The sequence below is a fragment of the Pseudopipra pipra genome, chromosome 1 (assembly GCF_036250125.1).
Source record: "Pseudopipra pipra isolate bDixPip1 chromosome 1, bDixPip1.hap1, whole genome shotgun sequence".
NCBI classification, from domain to species: Eukaryota; Metazoa; Chordata; class Aves; order Passeriformes; family Pipridae; genus Pseudopipra; species Pseudopipra pipra.
The window spans coordinates 120,096,217-120,115,279 of NC_087549.1; the positions used below are offsets into that span (position 1 = coordinate 120,096,217).

Here is a 19,063-nt window from a genome sequence, read left to right on the forward strand (position 1 = left end):
CAGGGTGGGTTGGGAAGAGGAGCTGTGAGGGATGACAGCCTTGGCTGGGCCATATGGGGAAGGGACGCTGGTAGCCACTGTGGTGCTGTGGTGTTGAGAGAGTATTGTACATTTGTGAGAGAAATAGTGGTGAGAAAGAACACAAAAGCAAGTGTTCCTGATATGGAGGGAGTTGGGATCCCAGCTGTCATTCTCTAAAAGGGATATCTGACCCCATCATCAGGGTTTGGGGTTTTTTTCCTCTAATGGAACAACCTGCAGAAACCCTAAATAATGTCAAAATGGACAGCAGAGTTGTCAGGTGGGTGGGTTTTTTTGTTTCTAAGGAGAGTAATCGTAAATATTTATTTATGTAAAATCACAACAGAAAAAATTATCAAAGTGTCTGTGGGAGAAAGAAAGATGCAGAAGGAATTTCAAATAAGACCAAAAGTAAATGTTGAAGACTTTCCAAAGGCAGCAGCCAGAGCCTACTGGAAAAGCAGCCCAAAGGGTGACTAGCAATCAGAGGTGAATCTGTGAGGGGCAAAAATATCAGCGCAGGGAAGGAAGCCTGGCTCTGCTCTGAAAGTCAACATGGGCCCAGGAGGTGCCCAGCATCCTGATACCATTGGTCAGTGGGTTTCTCACTGAACATAAGTAAGCAGGAAAGCTGTGGTTAGATTAAAATTCCTGAGGGAAATCAGCCACTGGCAGAGGCTACAACTTCATTAGGAGAAGGAATGCAAAGTATCACTGGCCATAAGAGAGGGCAGCCACCTGGCTGTGAACCTGGCTAGCCAAAGGTCTTGGGGCAGGGCATTTAACAGATTTATGGCTCATTTGTGACTCACAGAAACCTGAAAGGGAGGCAAAAGATTCTTTCAGTAGAATCTCTGTTCAGCTTGAGAGAAAAAAATTACCTTGGGATTGGCAATTTGAGCTTGATAGCCCAAATGGGTGGCTGGAAAGATAAGCCATAAGAAGGGTTGTTTAATGGGTACCCATCTAAGCTGATAAAGAAGGCAGTTGCTGAGCAGCCTCTGCGGAAAGGCTTGGACTGGTAGCAAAATAACAGTCTAGTATGTTGCTCTAAGTAAATGGATCTTTAAAATAAATACAGTTAAAAGAAACACTGATTTGACTTTGTCTGTATATTCTCCCCTGGTAGATATGACCTGTGAAAATCCCAAATTGAGTTTTCTGCTCCGACCAATTCATATGATACTCAGGGAAGAAATTACCTTAGGATTCACAGACTCTTCTCTGGTCTCATACACTGCAACACCTGTCCTGAGTAAGGTGAGAGCAGAGCTGCCACACTCATGCACAGCCTGTTTGTGACTCATGACTACATCCACCTTCATATCGGGAAGGGCAAAGGGAAGACTGATGTAATCCACAGTAGCAAGGGAGTCCCAGGAGATCCTGTGAAATTAGCAGTAGACCACTGAGTGGAAGCCCATTTGGTCCTGTGGGTGAGGGACAAGGAAAGGACATCAGAGGGAGCTCAGGAGGTTGCGGCATTTGTCTTGCAGCAGTAAATAAAAACCAGAAGAGGAGACAGCCACTAGTAAGGAAACTGAAAGCTGGTTGAAACAAGCTCTGGTCTTCTATGCAGGAGGGGAAAGAAGCTTCTGTCCTGCTTATGTCATTACTGGATGACAGGGTGCTTGGCTTGTCAAAAAAGGTTCAGTGATAATGCATATGAAGGGAAAGAGTTCAGTGAAACACTGCTTAAGGTGAGTATCACAAACATTCATTTGTTCAAGAAAATGCATGAAAAAGAACCATGCAGGCCCCTGTGTTCCACTGCTACCCTTGGTTTCATAATAAAGGTTGAGTTTGTTGGCTTCATGTGGTGAGCTGATGAGGACAGAGGCATCCAGAAACAGATAAACCAGATTTGATACCCGGACTCCTGAAGTACTGGAAGATGAGACTACACTAGTGATCAGTTAATTATTTTTTTTCTGGGGCAACATTTGTGTTACAAGTAAGGCAGCTGCCCGGCTTGAGACTGTGGAAGCTCTTCTAGAGACACGACCAAACAAACCCAGTATTTTTTGGGTGGTAGCTTGTGGTGAAGAAGTTCGGCTGCCAGGGACAGAGGTCAGTTCAGGAGCTGAGGCAGTGCTTGTTTGTCTTTCCAGCAAAGGAAGCAGTAACTGATCTGAAGGTTTTCTGTAACCTATGAAGTTTCTGACAGGCAGCAACCAGTCCAAAAGGGAACCTCAGCTGAAAGCAATGCTGCAGCTGGCATGGAGATCCCCCCTGGCCTGAGTAAGCTTGCCCATTGAGTATCACTGCCATGAATGAACATAGCACTATTTGTAGCCCACAGGTACTGGACATCCTGGTGAACATCAGATTTTTGTTGTGACCAGACCTGAAGGTGGAGGTTTGAATTCCAGCATAGCAAAGGAAACCAATTCAAAATCAGGTGTTTTCAGTGAAAGAATGGAAGCTCCACTGACAAGCAATCCAAAGTCCTGTAAAATCAGCTTAGTCCCTATGTACTTGTAGTCAGACAGTGCTTGTAGACCTTTGCCTCTAGGATAAGCAGTCATTTGTCATTTTGTCAATACTACTAAACCCCTGCACAGGAGGGGAACATTCTTTGGCTTCATATTTTAGCATCCTTGTTTTTTACAGTCTTTTTCCTATCAGACACTGGGACTTCCCATGGGTGAGCTGCATTGGTAAAGGAGAAACAGCAGCATGATTGCAGCAAAAGAAACTGCTAATCTAGTTAGAACTATAGAAAATATCATTTGTGTTTAGATAGAAGGAAGTTTGTTGTCATGATAGATCCTTTATCCCTGCACTCTTTAACTCTTGCTGCTAGGATGGTGTACGATTGCAGAAACAGGGAGCACATTCGGCTATAAGGCAGCATAGGACTCAAGCCAGGACACGGCCAGGAGATGAGTCTCATGCTGCAGATTAGTAGGTAGAAGAGAACAGGGAAAGCCCTTCAAATCTAGGGGGAATTGTTTGAGGAAGTTCAGATATAAATGAGAGAGAAAAAAACTTACAGGAATTAACAGACCCAACCTAGATGTTCTATTTCTTCCTTTGTCTCCAAGGAATCACCCTTTTAATGGAAAGGAAACTGGGGGCATGCTTTCTGTAGTCACACCACTGTAAGGGTTCAAGGACACTTGGGAAGAGAAGGTGGAAGAGAAGAATGCTGAAGAGGGCTGAAACATTGAGAGGAAAAGAAGCTGTTAACCATTTTTCTCAGAAACTAGCAAGTGTGTATGGATAAATGCAGGCACCTGGGGAATGCACACAAGTTAAGGGAGATGCTTCATCTAAAGCAGGCAGTGCTACAATTTCAGATTTCTTCTACCTAGGGAAGTGTCAATTTATTTTTTTTTTAGCTTCTTGAAACTACAAAGTTAATGATTTTTTACAATATCAAGTCAATACAGGGTTGTTTTTTTCTCTGAAAGGCAAAAGATTAAAGTCAGCTAGGCGGGGAATCTGTTGGAGAAAGGGAGTCATGAGGAATTAATCTAGATCATGGCAATAAACTTTCAAAGAGGACTTTGGAGGCTTTTCTCTGAAGTCTTACTGAGCACACAGCAACACCTACAGTCTCATAGGGATTGTCTGGGACTGTCTGAGCATGTGGTGGAGCAACATCAAAGTCAAGTACATGTTTGATCTATGTCAGCACTAACAGATTATGATCTTTCAGTTGCAGAAGAGTGGCACTGGTGTCTCTCAGCTTTGTTGCTACTGATCTCACAGATAAAGTGGGAGAGGACTGTGTGGTAGTGAATGACATATAGAAGTCTTTCGGGGCTGATGCAGCAACCATCTTGCATTAATCTTTAGGGTTTCAGGCTCTTCTACAGATCATATAGTAGGTTCTTAGGTTTTAATACTCAGAGTATTTTTAATATTGCTTGTGTGACAAGCAGTTGAGTTTTATGATCTGGTTCATAAAATGATTGAGATGAGATATTGTTATTCACCAGATTGGAATTTTGTTTCTGGTATTGTAATTGAGTTATCCACAGATTTGGGGGACTTGCTTAACTTCCCTGTGCCTCAGTTTCTCATGCACTGAAGGGGAACACGTAGAGTTGTTGACATTGTTTAGCAGTGTCTAAATGCTCTGGACCTCTGTAAATGGAAGGCAATAGAAAGCAAATTGCACAGAACAGCCCTGTTGTGGTTATCAGAATTTATATAACACATGGGTTTATTTTATAAACTCGTATTATAACCCACTGAAGTGTCCAGCCGTCAGATTTTACTGGGATTTTTTCACTGTTCTGTGAAACTGGAATGCAGAGCCAACACAAGCAAATCTTTCTCTCCATATATATATCTGCTCTCAGAATTTTCCTTCTGCAGTCAGTCTGAGAGAATAGTATATAATTTTCTGGCACACACATTGTCCTTATATATGCACACATACATGTCTGAAATGTTTGCATACAGGGAGTAAAAGGCCTTTCCTTCACTTAAAAATCTCAGACTCCTTTGTTTTCCTATCTTGCTGTGTCTGTAGTGTTTTCTAAGGCTGACCTGCAAAGATGCAGCCGCCTGTCACTCACCAGCTGGGCTGCTCAGAGATGCTGAGGGACGTGGGTTAAATATTAGGTAGGGATGGAGGATAGAGTGTCCTTGCTCCTCTGGCCAGGTTAATATCCAGATCCACTGTCCAGGCAGTGTGCCAGGATTCAGGCTGTTGTCCAGCTTTTTGAATGTCGACTGATTTTTAAATACTTTATCTATTTATTTATTTATTTATTTATTTATTATGACAGCTTCTGAGTCTGTTGTGAGTCACCAGCTGGTAAAATACACATTACTGCTGCCACAGTCTGTAGTCACTGTGGGGATTAAAAGTAGAGCATTTTCAAATTTTTATGAGATTTTCTTGTCTGTGGTAGGTTAGCAGTTGAACTTGATGACCTTAGAGGTCTTTTCCAACCTAAAGAATTCTACGATTCTATGAAAAGAAACTTGCAAGGTTTTGTCTGGATTTCTTAATTTTCTGAAGTTAATTGACTTAATTTCTGATCCATTTTACTCTGTTCCTTAAAGACTCTGAAGCTCCATTTTAAGCAAGATGAAACTAAAAGCAGAGGAGAGCTGCAGTTCCATATCTTATCCTGTAACTCCCATGGGGACTTCACGGGTAACCACCTCCTCCAAGCAGACACCTTTACCTAAGCTTGATATATTTCTCTGGTATACTTAATCTGGTTTATAGGGAAAGATATATTTAGACCATCAACTGTAAGGTCTAAATTCAAAAAGGTACTGAGACTTGCAGACTATTCACTAACCTGACTGTTCAACCCAGCTCCTGACATAAGCTGCATTGCCATATCTGCTTATATGCCTTTAAGGCACTCTTTGTGTCACAAAGCTTCATAAAACACACTTTAAAGAAACATGTATTGTTAATGCTGACACATATCTTCAGGGTTTTGAAGGAGAGTTTAATACCTGCATCTGCTCTATAAATAAAGGGGTTTGACCTTTATGGCTTTCAAAGGACACTTTTAACAAGCTCTTAAACTTTCCTAACTTAAAAAGGAAAAGTGCCTTAGTCACCTTGCAGTAGATGTACAGAATGGTACTGAGTGGCTGCAGCCCATGGCACGCTGCTGTCCTTGCAAGGAGGTTCAGAGGTGCCTGAATGAATGACAACAAAGCAGATGAAAGTCTCAGTTTCAGCTGGACAAGCCCACATTCATTAATTGACTAGTCTGCCCAGCTTGTTTATTATTAATTCTAAGAGCCATCCAAGTAGGAGAAGCACCTGTGATGGGGTGTCAGCTATCAGAGGTCTCCATCTAGCAGAGTCTTGCCTGTCACAAGCTGGGCAAGCCACCAGCATTGCTGTCAGGGTGAGAAAACTTTGGATAACAGCTCGGCTTCCCGTCAGGGCTTGCTGGATCAGTGTGGTCATAAATAGGAAGGGAAACACATATTAAGTATCCTTTTCTTTTCTTGTCCTTTCCTCCTGGCATTTGGCCTACAGCTTTGTGATTTTAGGATAAAAGTAATTTTTGTGATTTATTGATGATTCTTTTCAATGAAATCCTGTAAATCTGACTCGAACCCAGGGCAGGACTTCTCTGGTACCTGCGGTGCAGCTGTGGGGGTTCATAGGGCCAAAGGTCAGCTTCAGAATCAGCTCTGGGAGGCCTGATAGACCTCATATGAGCCCCACTCCAGGGGACTCAGTTGGGTGAAGGCTTCTCTCTGGCTCTGCTTTGGACCATCTCAAATAAGAGTTGTTCCAGCTGTGGTCATAAGCAGTCTACAGAAACAAAATGAAACATTGCAAAAGCTTGTCTAAAATATGTTGTTCTCTGAAGCAACCATTGGCAGTATACCCATAGATGTATATAGTCACTTTCTTAAATTGGATTAATTTATAGTCTGGACCATAAAAATAATTTGAAAATGGTAAATACTTTCTATTTTAAAGCTATTATAATTTTTATGTTCTCTGAAAACAACTGTCTCTTAGTCATGTCCTAGAAGTGTTTCATTTTATCTTGTTTCTCTTATTGAATATGTTGACATATTCTTGACATTGAAGTTGTTGAAAGAGCAGTTTCCATATGAGATATGTAAACGCATGCTCTGTGTAGGCAGGGTCTTCATATTTCACAGAAAACTATGATGGTCCTATTCTTGGGATGAGATTTTTTCCACTGGTGGGGATTGGAGTATTTTGAAGCTGTTGTTTAGCAAACAAAGCTAACCTGGAGCCTAAAAATATGCATGGCATTTGCAGAGAGTCTGTAAGCCTGCCAAGGTAACCCTTTTGTGATATAAATCAAGGCAATACTATAATGGTTGTACATCTTGGGGCTATTGCAGTTACTTACAAAATCCATACCAATGAAATGTGGTCCTTATTGGAAGATCAAATTATAACAGTCGTACCTGTAGTCACTTTGTGAATCGCTCATTGTTTTCTCTCTCTGCTGCCATATTACCTGTAATACATGAGTGTGGGAGGTCCTTGGGTCCAGGCCACCCTTTTCTTAAATACTGGCTTGACAAATACACCTTCCAGGATGTAGCCATGGTTACTGACGGAGCCCCTGAAATATTAACTACCCACATCATTATATAGATTATATCTGTCCCCTATAGTTCTATCTATACTGTTAATGGAATCTAATTACTTAGTATATAATAATAGCATCTATTAAAATCATAGAATCAGCTGGGTTGGAAAAGACCTCCGAGGTCATCAAGTCCAACCCTTGATCCAACACCGCCGTGGTTACTAGACCATGGCACTAAGTGCCACATCCAGTCTCATCTTAAAAACCTCCAGGGACAGTGAATCCACCACCTCTGTGGGCAGCCCATTGCAATGTCTGATTACTGTCTCTGTAAATAATTTTTTCCTAATATTCAACCTAAACCTCCCCTGGCACAGCTTAAGATTGTGCCCTCTTGTCCTACTGCTGGTTGCCTGGGTTGTAGCCCACCTTGCTACAACCTCCTTTCTGGTAGTTGTATAGTAGTATATAATAATAGTATCTATTAATATTTAGTATCTACCTAGTATCTATAGTAATTGTATCTGTTACTATTACTATTAACTAGATTTTGCTTGCTTCCACACTGACATCAGTACATATTATCACTTTTTATACCTGCAACCCTAAACTGGGTTTCAACCTAACTTGTGTTACAGTAGTATTGGTATAAGGCTATAAGGACTGAAATCAGTGGCTGTTTTTTTACCAGCTTCATTAGCTATATCGTTTTTCTCAATATAGACTATTCCACAGATTTGCAGACTTTTCTGCTAAAAAAGGAAAATCCAAATATTTTATAACCCAGGCCTGGACTTCACTCATGAGGACATGATAAATATCATATGAGTACTATAGATATACATCTATATTTAATCTTATCTTTGAAAAATATTTAAAAAGCAGCACTTAATTTTTTTTTTTAGGTAGCAGTACAACTGCAGTAATGAACCCTTTTTTTACAGTGCCTGGTAGTGATCTCTTAGCAACTAAGCCACATCAGGCTAGTTTTGATAATCTTATTCTTGTTGAATGTCAGTAATCCTATTGAAATATAGTTAGATCATCAATAAGGTAGTACTAAGAAAGATTATATTGGAATGTGGCCTAAAATAAAATAATAATCACACTTTATACCCTGTTAAATTACAAGCTGTCCATTGCTTTAATAAGATGCTATTTAGTCCCAATACAATATGTTCGAATACAATCCTGAAATTCAGACAACCACAGAAGTACATGTGCCAAAAATTGAAGAACTTGATTATGGCTGCATAAGAGTGACTGAATTCAGGTTAAGCCAGTATAAAACTTAACTCTTCATATCTTCGTATTTTATTCCTTGTGAGAGCTGGAGACAGGCAACTCAAACTTTTGCTGCTTTTTAAAGGTCACTGGCATTTTCAGTGTGTATTTAAAGCTTTAAATGAAACAATATATATGATTTTTTTTCAACTAATCTTCTGCCTTTCTCTTAAATTGAAGTTTTTGGCTGAGTTTCAAACTTGTGAGGAAAAGCTGAGAAAGAGTCTTCATTACAAACCCCTTCAGACTTTAATTGACTCATTCTCAAAGAGATTATCACAAATAGTGTTTTGATAGAGAAAAAAAATCTGGATGACATGAACTACCCCTGAATGTTGCTCAATCACACTCCTCTGGGCAATTCTTTTTTGCGCATCAGGACTGAGAAAATGTCATCCCCATTAATGTGGGATGGTGAAACTGATATAATACATTTTCTGAGACATTTGAAAAACTAGAAGTATCTCTGTCCTTTAGAAAATTTCCCTTGCCTTGGGACGTGACTAATATCCAGCCTGCAATTGATTTGCAAACAATCTAGCAATTTTGTCAGGTTTGTGTTCCCAGAAACTTAATTTAGAGATTTTCTATTAATACCAGATACTTCACCATAGGCTTTTCTTCCTACTGTATTTGGCTTCCTGCCACCCTGCAGCTCACAGACACCCATTCCAGCTGCCACTAGCAAGAGGAAAAAGCCAACAGGCATAAATAAATATTTGCTGCCCTTGACAAAACCTTTGAAGAAGGCCTCTGCTCTGATCAGAAATGTATTTCCCTAGGAGTAAATAGATTCAGGAAAAAACCTACACTGTATAAATGCACCATATTAATACCCTTCCTCTGTGAATCTTTGGTCACAGCTTCTTACACTGTTGATGTAAGTTCACTTCTTAGAAAAAGTTAAAGACATTGTCAAACAGAACTGAGATCCTGTCTTGCCAATCAGTCAGTGACAAAACCATCAGCTAAGTCTGAGGTTCAGGGTGTTTATTCTTAGGAATGATGCACAAATCAGAAATAAAGCAACCTGGTTGCAGTCCCAGGGGAAATGCAAGCAAATATGCTGTGAAACAGTTTCCCACTTCCCACTTATCACAGCAATGCCTAGAGCAGTTTGGTTCATGGGGAAAGTTGTGGGCAACAGCATAAGTGCTTCTCTGTTACAGCACACAGGCTGTAGCAGGGACCAGAAGAAGCAATTTGTAATACACTTTTGGAACAGAGGGGGGAGAAAATCATAAATATTTGATTTGTTTTCTAATGTTGCCTATCTGAAATTTTCCAAAATCAGCCTGTGTCAGAGCCACATTAAGAGCTTAAAACTCTGCATAGCCTTCAGCACAAGAAAGAACTTACAGCCTTAAGGGCCAACCCAGTTTCTTAAACCCCTGCATGGATTATGGTGTTGCGATCAATGCACACAGGATGGAGGAAAATCCTGAGAATGGAAACTTCTCTTAGTCTGTGAGAAATGTTTGTGCTGTTCAAGACAACAGATGAGTGTTTATATTGAACAGATCTCCCTTGTTTGGAACAGAAGAAACAGCTCAACTGCAGAGCGTGCTGCCTCCTTGGCCCTCCTCCACCACCCCTGTTCCCACCACCGTACTTCAGACACAGCTGGAGCACTGTAAGTCTGGCCTGAAAGCCTCTCTCTGCTTTTACATGACTTTTAATGTGTGACAAAGATGAAGCATCCTCTCAAGCATTGCTTTGTGGTGTCACTCAGCAAACGCTCCTGGCTGTGTTGATATGGCTCTGTTAGGACAATCTCTCAACATCCCAGACTGGGACTTGAAGTAAATCCCAAATAGATCAAGGAATTAAATAAGGCTGAGTTTGTTCAGCCAGTTAATTAAATTAACTTAACATATTCTCCTTACTCTATTTGGGGACTTTTGGAGTAAGGCAATCCTGAACTAAAGGAAATGTCACTGCAATAAATCCAGTAAAGACAGAAAGGCGCTGTTCCATTCTGCCCAATGATTTCAGGGTGCAGATTATGTATATTTCCTGTTTTACATCACATTTGCCTTACCCAGTGGGTGAAATAAAGGTCCTGAAATCCTCCTATGGAATCTATTCCCAGCATTTCATTTTGCAGGAAGACAGACAAGTTTGAGTTGCTGGTATGCAGTTTTCACTTACCCACCTATGCACAAACCTGCTGTACACGACATGTATCCATACACATAAGTCAACAAATGCAACATACAGAACACAATGGGTACATGATATAGCACTTTGCTCAATTACTCTTACTGATAGGGTCTGTTAACTCCAATATATCTTTCATCCAAATTTTTAAGAATTTTTATACCCACTCAGTAATTACTATTCTTAATTCTACTATCCATTTACCATATACAAATACTGCAATTATTACTAGTGTTATGTAAATAATGATTAGTAAGATGTCAAACAAGAACTAACCCAAGAAAAAGTACAGTGTAAAATCCTCCACTGCCTTGAGAGAGATCAAGATTGAACTCAGGGTGCTATTCTCTCCAGATCAAAAATTTAGTTGCCTCTACTTTCCTCATCACTTCCACTGTCTGTGCCTTGATTTCCACAGAAAGTACACTCAGAGACAAAACCTCTCAAGGAATGTGGTGTACTCCTTCAGTGAGGATGAAGTTGGGACTAGGGTTCCTGAGATTCCTGTAAGCAACCCAGAGAGTAACCCGAGCATAAAATCATCCTTCACACCACCTCCCCAATAAAAACATGAAATAAAATAAGTAGTTATGAATAGGGTGGAAGCCACGTGAATTCACTACGAGCAGCTTTTGCTTTGGAGTCTGTAGTCAGAGCTTTTCTGGAAAGCGGCCTTTCATGTGGGAGCTGAAGATCAGTTGTGTTAATCCAGTGTTTCTGGCTCAGTGTTCATCTGTGTTTCCAGGGGAGATCACCTTTGTCACAGGACATAATAAGGCATTTTACTCATGAAAGCTTAATTTTGAAGTCAAAAGATCAGACATCCATTGATCATTTGCGGCATCGTCTCTGATCTGCAGTGAATGAATGTCTGCGGGTTAGTATCTTCTGGAGCGAAGTTCATGCTGCCTATGCCCTCCCTGAGTGTAGTATCTATTATTAGAACAAAGACACTATTCTAGGAGAGGAGCTGCTACTTGCAAAGTGGGACAGGGAGAGCAGGGTCAGGTCTAAGAATAGGCCAGGATCCCACTCTGGCTTGGAGACACACACACAGCAGCCTGGCTGTGATGTGCCTCTGTGAGAGGAGAAGAAGGAGGAGGAAGAGGAGGAGAAGGAGGAGGAGGAAGCTTGAGGCAGGATGCTATGCCGAAGAGCTAATGTTCAAACATCCATGAAGAGAACCTTCTGACAAACCCTAGGCTTCTTCCTAAGAGTGTGAATAAACTCTCTTGAGACTGTAGCGTGTGGTGGCTGGATTTTTATGCATTTCTCTAGCAGGTTAGATGTTCACTCATATGTCTTATGTTTGGTAGAAGCTGCTTGATGTGGATATGGAAGAGTTGTGTCATGAGCTCCAGATAATACAAGCTTCTTCTCTGCTTGAATCACACTGTCCTTCCGGGCCTCCTGGCCCCCAGGTGAGTGACGCATTCGTGATAAACCACATTATTCTCTCACTTGCTCCAAGGCCCTTATAAAGCTGTGAAACATCTGAAAATGCTTTTTACAACTTAATAAACATACCAAGCCCCACTTAATTTCATTTTGATATGACTTTGCATAAATCATGTAGGCTTTTTACCCTATGTTCTCATCCCTGCCTTGAATACTCCAGTCTACTTCAAGCTCACCCTCCATTTTTGTGGAGTTCTACGGGGGGTAGCACACATCAAAAATCCCAGAGGCATCATCACTTCTCTCAGAGGTTCTTTATCAGGTTTTTCTTTGCTTTAGACTCTGTTGTCCTTTTATTTGAGGACAAAAACCTGTGGAGTGGATGCACAAGAGATGCAATGGACTGGAAGGTTAGCAGAGTACATCCCTGGGAAGGCGAACACCTACAGCAAACACCAGAGAAAAGGAGGGGCTTCATCAGGGTAATGGGGTGGGATTCAGGACGTGGGTGATCTCCTAGATTGATCTGCAACATCTCTGCCTCTGACTTGCTGGATAGCCTTGGATGAGTCTTTTTGACCTCACACCTCATTTTTGGCAATTTACACTTCCAGAAATCTTCAGAAGGTCAGAAATCTTAGAATCACAGAACAGTTTGAGTTGGAAGGAACCTCTTAAGGTCAACTAGTACAACCTCCCCCTACAACAAACAGGGACATCTTCAGCTAGGTGAGATTGCTCAGACTCCCATCCAACCTGACCACCTTCTTCTGAGGAAACAGACCACCTCTAGAGGGAAGTTTGTTATGGACATCTCTGTAACGTGGAGAAGATCATCAATTTGCCTTTCCATTCCCGTTTGTTCCCTCCAAAGAAAAGTGAGACTGGTGAGGTACTTCCAGTTTCTCCTGGAGCACAGGAAGTCCTAATCAATGTGTTGTGCCTGGTTCTTTGGAACAGTGATGTTCCTCAAGGCCCCTGGATGCCAGTTTATTACAATATAGCTAATAGCAGAGATGGCTCTGGGTCTTTGCTGCAGCAAAGCTGTGACTGAGGCTTTGGCAGCCTGAGAAGTTAACAAGCACCCAAACACTATTTAAAAAGTATGGACAGTACATCAAAATAAAGGTTCAGTTATGTGGCAAAAAGCTTAACTTTAATTATTTAGAAGTCAGTATTTCAGAAGGTATTTGTAAGTAGTCTAGAAGCTGCAATGTGAAAGCCACAAAGTTTTCTTTTTATAGAATCACAGAATGGTTTGTGTTGGAAGAGACCTTAAAGGTCACCTAGTTCCAACCCCCTCATGAAACCTTGTGTTTATCGTCCTGCTGTTTTGTCTTTGCTGAGTTGCGGGATGAGGCAGTTTCATTTTGCATGAGAATGATGAGTAGTGGTGAGAAGAGATGGGAGTTGTTTCTCCAGTCCTGTATTGAGAAAAGCCTCTGCATTATGAAACAGCCCTGCAGTATGGTTGGCCATGATCCAGAGATGCCACACTTGTGAAAGAGGCAGTTGTTATTTCACTAGACTGTTTTTCTTTTAAGAAAAAAAATCTCTTAATACTGTCCCTGGCTTACATTGGAAGAACAGTAATGTTAATTCTATTGTTCTACAAAGTCCATTGCTATAAATAATATTCATCTTTCAACTAAATGACCTGATATCTCCAAGAACATTTTTAAATAGAGCAGGCTGGCAGATTTTATCACAACAGCAGACAGTAGAGTGAGTAAACATGGCTTTGGAATTTTTAATTATAAATTACAGGACTGTGTCTTGTAAAGGGACAATGTCAGAACCAGCAGTCCCCTGGGCAATACTTTTGTGACAATGGCAGCCTGAAAAGAATACTACCATTACAAAAAGAGATCTACTAACTACTTCTGAATTCTTTTCTGCTGTAGCCTGCATGGCTTTCAAAGGAGTTGCAAAAGCTCATACTGTTGAATCATAGCTGAATTTTTAACACTTTTTCATAAGAAGGAGAATTAGATTTGTAGTGGCATAACTTGGACTATAATTCCTCCCATGTGTAACCTTCTAATGAAAGAAATAAGGTAAATTTTGTCTCTGACTCTAATAAGGTGCATTCTGATTTACACTACTGAAAACCTAGAATAACTATTGACTAAAATAGTTGGAGTACATTTTACTCCTATTCATTTACAATTTACATAACATTGTGGACAGTATAAGGCAGCCAGGATTCAAACCTGGAATGAATGATTGTGAATCTAATGCTGCTCTGACGCAGGATCATAGGATTTTTTTCCTTAGTCACTCAAAAATAAAAGATGGGCTGTGAATTGAAGCATTCTACAAACAAAACTTTTTTTCTGATTTTTTTTTTTTTCCGAGATGGAGTTCAAGGTCTCCCTGGATTAAGAAGTCTCCTGAAAGGAGAATCAATCTGATTTGAGAGAGAGAAATATATTCAGGATTCAGAAGCGGTGGCAATCCTCTGTGTCCATCCCACCCTGCAGAGCCCATCCCACATGTTTTGTGCTACTTCCCTTATGATTCCTTTGGCTGACCTCCTTTCCCAGCCAATGTGGTGTCTCCATGTCCTTGTTGTTGCTAATTCTTCAGGACTCTGATAACGTCTCATCTTTCATTTGCCCCAGGCTTGTTTTTCTTTTTTGGTCCTCTTCATCTATGAGATGCTCCTGCACTTCCCATGTCGGTCCAACTGTCCAGCCTCCTGTTTAGCGGTGGCACAGACTTGGTATTTAGAGGCCACATTCAAACATGTCAATCAGCACTTCAGACTTACAGGTTCACACTGTTCCCAGGAAACACCTATAGGGTCAAGGGTTGAGGGAAGACAACCATCAGTGCCTCCTCACTAATGCAATTTAATAATAGCATTCACTTTTTTTCCTAGGGTCCACAAGGAATTCCTGGTATAATGGGACCAAAAGGGGAGAAAGTAAGTGTCTTTTGTTTTGGAGCTTGATAAGTTTTTGAGGAGCAAAGAAGGAGGGGAGGATGTTAAATTTTTTCCTTGTCTGTTAAGTGAACAATGAGTCTTATGAATGGGGGGATTTGCTTTAAATGGAATACAAAACTATAAATTGTTTTGAAGATATAATTTAAAACTTAATCTTTCAGTGTTTATTTTTGATCTTGAAATATTTTTACGGCTTCTCATGATAGGTACCTCTGTTTAGGGTATGCAGTAAGAAAGCAGCTCAGGTGCACAGGTCAGCAATGTTACTGATCCAAAAGCCTTTGAGCTCCCTGTCCCTCTGGGAGGGTGTGAGAAGCGGAGCTCTCCCGTGTAGTGTGAATTGTATGGGGCAGCTCAAGTATTAAAACTGGCCTATATGTTAAGTTATGTTTTCAGATATGCAAAACATTTGTTCCATAATGATACCTAAAGAACTTTGTACCTGAAGCTGGGCATGTAGTTACATGGTTTGTTATACAAGGTGATGTAAATCTTCGTTCACGAAGCCTAGCTGTGACATGACATATACCAGGTGATGACTATAGATTTAGGGCTGAGAACAGAAGAAAGACCGAGGAGCTCTGACAAAGTAATTCTTCTCATTTTACCTCTGAGTCTTGAGCACAAAGATATTCCCAGTGTTTTGTTTGTTTTTAATATAGATACCCCAATGCATTGACTTATGGACCACTGTGCTTCATGTGGTGGCTACAAGACTAACATATTCCTTTCTCTGGCAGGGGGAGATTGGCAGGCCAGGAAGAAAGGTATGAACAAAGGTGCTGTCTCAGAAATCCATTGAATACTTGACACATAGCAACTGCCAAAGAAGGATGCAGACAACAGCTGAAAATAATTAGCTTATGTTGAAGTTTAACCTGTTTGTGCTGCTCTGACTGGTACCCAGAGTGGATGGCAGGGAACTCCAGGTGCAGGGCTGGAGAGCTGCCCCAGCTGGTTTGAATTCAACAAATTCCCTCAGTAAAAGCATGGAGACTAGTCAAACAGAGAGGGAAATTACCTGAATTATGTCTCTTGAGACAGAGGAAGCAGGGTATGGGAGCTATCATAAAAGGTGCATCAAAAGAAAGCCCAAAGCAAAATCAAAGTTTTTACTCTTCCAAAGTCTAAACAAGCCTCAGCCAGATAGCCCTGAAGGAGAAATAACTATTAATGATTATAATTCCAGAGATTTGGCAACAATGCAATATGCTGAGTACAATCCCAGGCTTACTTGGTGACATATGAGCCGTGATATATCATCAAAAATATGTGCCCCTACATGTGATGAAACAGAATACGTTATCTCAGTCACTAAGTACATCCATTTAATGTAATTAACTTTAAAAGAAGACAGAAATGCAGAATGAAATCAGAGATATGCTGAGGGTAGTCATTAACCAGGAAAAGAAGTACTCTTCTAATAATATACCAAGGATTTTAACACCTTTCTAATAATATACACCACCTACCAATCAGTAATTCAAATACGTATAAAACACATAAACAGAAGAGGCCATTTTCTTTCATCTATTTGCAAATAGATTACAGAAAACAAAAAATTACAGTAAATGAAAATATTATTTATATAAATTCAAGGGTTCAGAACAGTAATGTCTTGGGGAAAGTAACCCACCAATGTACAAGAAGGTGCAAACCTTAACCACAGTACATTGGTACTTTCTCTTCTGACGAAACCTAGTAGGTTCCAAAAGAGAAGTCGCTCAGGATGGAAATAAAACAGTATAACTCTCGCTAAAAGCTGTCTGGCCCTTGGGAGTTTGCTCTTGGCCCCAAAAGTCATGATGATGTTTCAAATATCATATTGTCAAGTGGTGTAATGCAGTGGAATAGCATTAAACTGCAGCATTTTAGGAGATATTCAAAGAGTGATTTACGGGAAGTAATCAAAACAGATAAATAACTGTATGTATGCAGTTATTGCTAGTCATGTAGTAGCTAATAAAGAGCAGTTATAGCTAGTAATATAGGAATGTTTAGAACAAGAACAATTGTAATAAGAATAGTTAGTTGAAGATTTGGTTCTGCTCTTATCATAAATTGGATTCACATGGATATAATTACATGCAGGTCTTTTTATCTCCTGTCTGCAGTAGAGCGTGTAGGAATGATGTTTTATGAATCATTGTAATCAATGTTTTTCGTTCAAGGGTAGACTGGGTCCCCCGGGTGTCCCTGGGATGCCAGGACCAATAGGATGGCCTGGACCTGTGGGACCGAAGGTAAGACTAAAATTCACATGGAACAACCCGTTCGGCATCATGAAGACAGAATAGTTGTCTTAGGAAGTCTCTAAACAACTACGTGCCAGAGGCTGGGAAGATGTAACAGTGCAAGAACACTCTGTGCTTGTCCCATTTCTTACACTGGTATGCCCAGTCTAGGATTAGGTTACTCCACCTTCAACCCAACCCCTGTAGCACTCCTTATGTTGATTAAACATGTCAAAGGGAAATCGAAAATCAACCTAATAAAGACTTATTGGTAGGCACTGATGTCTCACAATCACATGAATCAGTGTTTCTAAACTGATCATCATTTTATGACTATTCTTTATGATGATCCTTTTGCCTGAAGGTATACTGTGAGCCTGTGTGATCAGAGGGAAAACACCAGACTGGTATGAGGTGAAAGAGACTACGAACCATGAGGATTGCTTATCACACCTTTGAAGTTCATTCCCACAAATGAAAATTCACAAATGAATAATCACAAATAAAAATTCACAAATAAAAATTCATTCCTGTTATTTTTATTAACCAACAGCAGAAGAAACGACAGGACACACTTTGCTACTGCAGAGTAGCTGTTTCATCTGCATTTATTATAAAAAATGCTTTAAGACAGTCCTTTAGTGAGTACTATCTTATGCCCAAGGTATACAGTTCTTTGCAGGAGTCTCAGTTTATGGAGTTTCTAGTGGGACTTTAGAGATAACTTGCTTTTCTTCAATCCAGTATGCATTAGGGAAAAGGACTGCACACAGTCCTTAGTTTGAAGCTGCATTTTCCATTAAATCTTTGATTCTTCATTTGCTCTATGAAGGTTGATGCCCTCACCTCAGAGAACGTGATGCAGTAGCTCTTGATACTACAAGAATAATAGTAGATGACTTCTAATTCAAGCTGCATCTGGAAGCAGACCGTCAAAACCTTTACAGCTATTTTAGATGAATAACATCACATTGTAGTACGTGGGAATGTAGACAAGCAACAAGAGAGTATGTACTTAAAAGAAATCAATGAACTGTGAGATGGGAAATGGTGTTCCCCCCCAAACAAATTTAGTGTTATGATTTCCCACAGTGGGAACAGTGAGGGCAGAGGGAAGGTTCAACTAACTTCATAGTCTTAGTGAAAGAAGAGAGCAAAGCAGACAGAAAACTTGTTCACTTAGTCTTTTCCTTATATAGGCTTTAGCTTTATTTATGCAGTCTTTCTAATTTTGATTTAATCTCCTCTGTCTACTACTATGCTTTTTCATCATATTCCTAAAAGCATCCCTCACGTTCAGTAGAAATACTTTTTTCTATACTTTAGCTGCAGTTCTTACTTGCTGTTTGATTTCACTTCTGCTTTTATTGTCTTGTCTGATACCGGTCTCCTCTGTTCTTTAGAAAAGTTCACAGCTTCACTTCTTCTGGTCTTTATAAATTTTAGTTTCCTGCCTGTCAATGAAGGTTCCAGCTGAATACAGTCCAACAGATCTCTGGGCTCATATCAATTGCTTGTGTAATTGGTTGTGTCTCTCCTTCCTTTTTCCCCATCTCTGATCTTCTCAAAGTTCTGACACTCATCTTCACCATAAACATTTGCTGCATCCTCTTCTTGCTGTAAATCTCCAGTGTGCTGCTGTTTGGCTTTATTTCCACATATCCACCTCTGTGGATATTTGCTATTTCTTCAGCTGGGTCTCCTTCCTTGTCTTTTCTTTCTTTGACACAGCCTTAGTTCAGTCCTTATTTCTCCTACTTTGTTTCTTCAAGTCTTTTCTGTAGTTTGTTTTCTTTCAAGTCTCCAGGGGCAGCAGCCAATGTGAAAATCCCCTCCATTTCTAGGACAGTGAAAGCTGAAGGAGAATGAGAGGCAAATGTATTCTGCTGGTAGTGCTGCTGCATGTCTGGCCATCTACTCCATTATTTCATGCTAGATATAATTAGCTGACAGTAGCCAGAGAAGTTGTCGTAAATTTTTTTCATGATTTACTGGCTCCA

General features: G+C 40.4%; 1 protein-coding gene across 4 annotated transcripts in view; it reads left to right on the forward strand.

Annotated features, from left to right (window-relative positions):
- The window catches only part of COLQ (collagen like tail subunit of asymmetric acetylcholinesterase), a 43,439-nt gene that overhangs the window by 4,026 nt on the left and 20,350 nt on the right, over positions 1–19,063 (forward strand). For 3 of the 4 annotated variants that reach the window (XR_010434842.1, XM_064674025.1, XM_064674005.1), the window contains exons 2-6: positions 9,842–9,954; positions 11,798–11,902; positions 14,764–14,808; positions 15,570–15,596; positions 17,001–17,072. Coding sequence is in view for 3 of the 4 variants with exons in the window: in XM_064674025.1 (XP_064530095.1) it covers positions 9,842–9,954; positions 11,798–11,902; positions 14,764–14,808; positions 15,570–15,596; positions 17,001–17,072 (362 nt within the window). In the remaining variant the exon portion in view is untranslated. The remainder of the gene's footprint in view (positions 1–9,841; positions 9,955–11,797; positions 11,903–14,763; positions 14,809–15,569; positions 15,597–17,000; positions 17,073–19,063) is intronic. The other variant, XM_064674016.1, reaches the window with a different exon arrangement.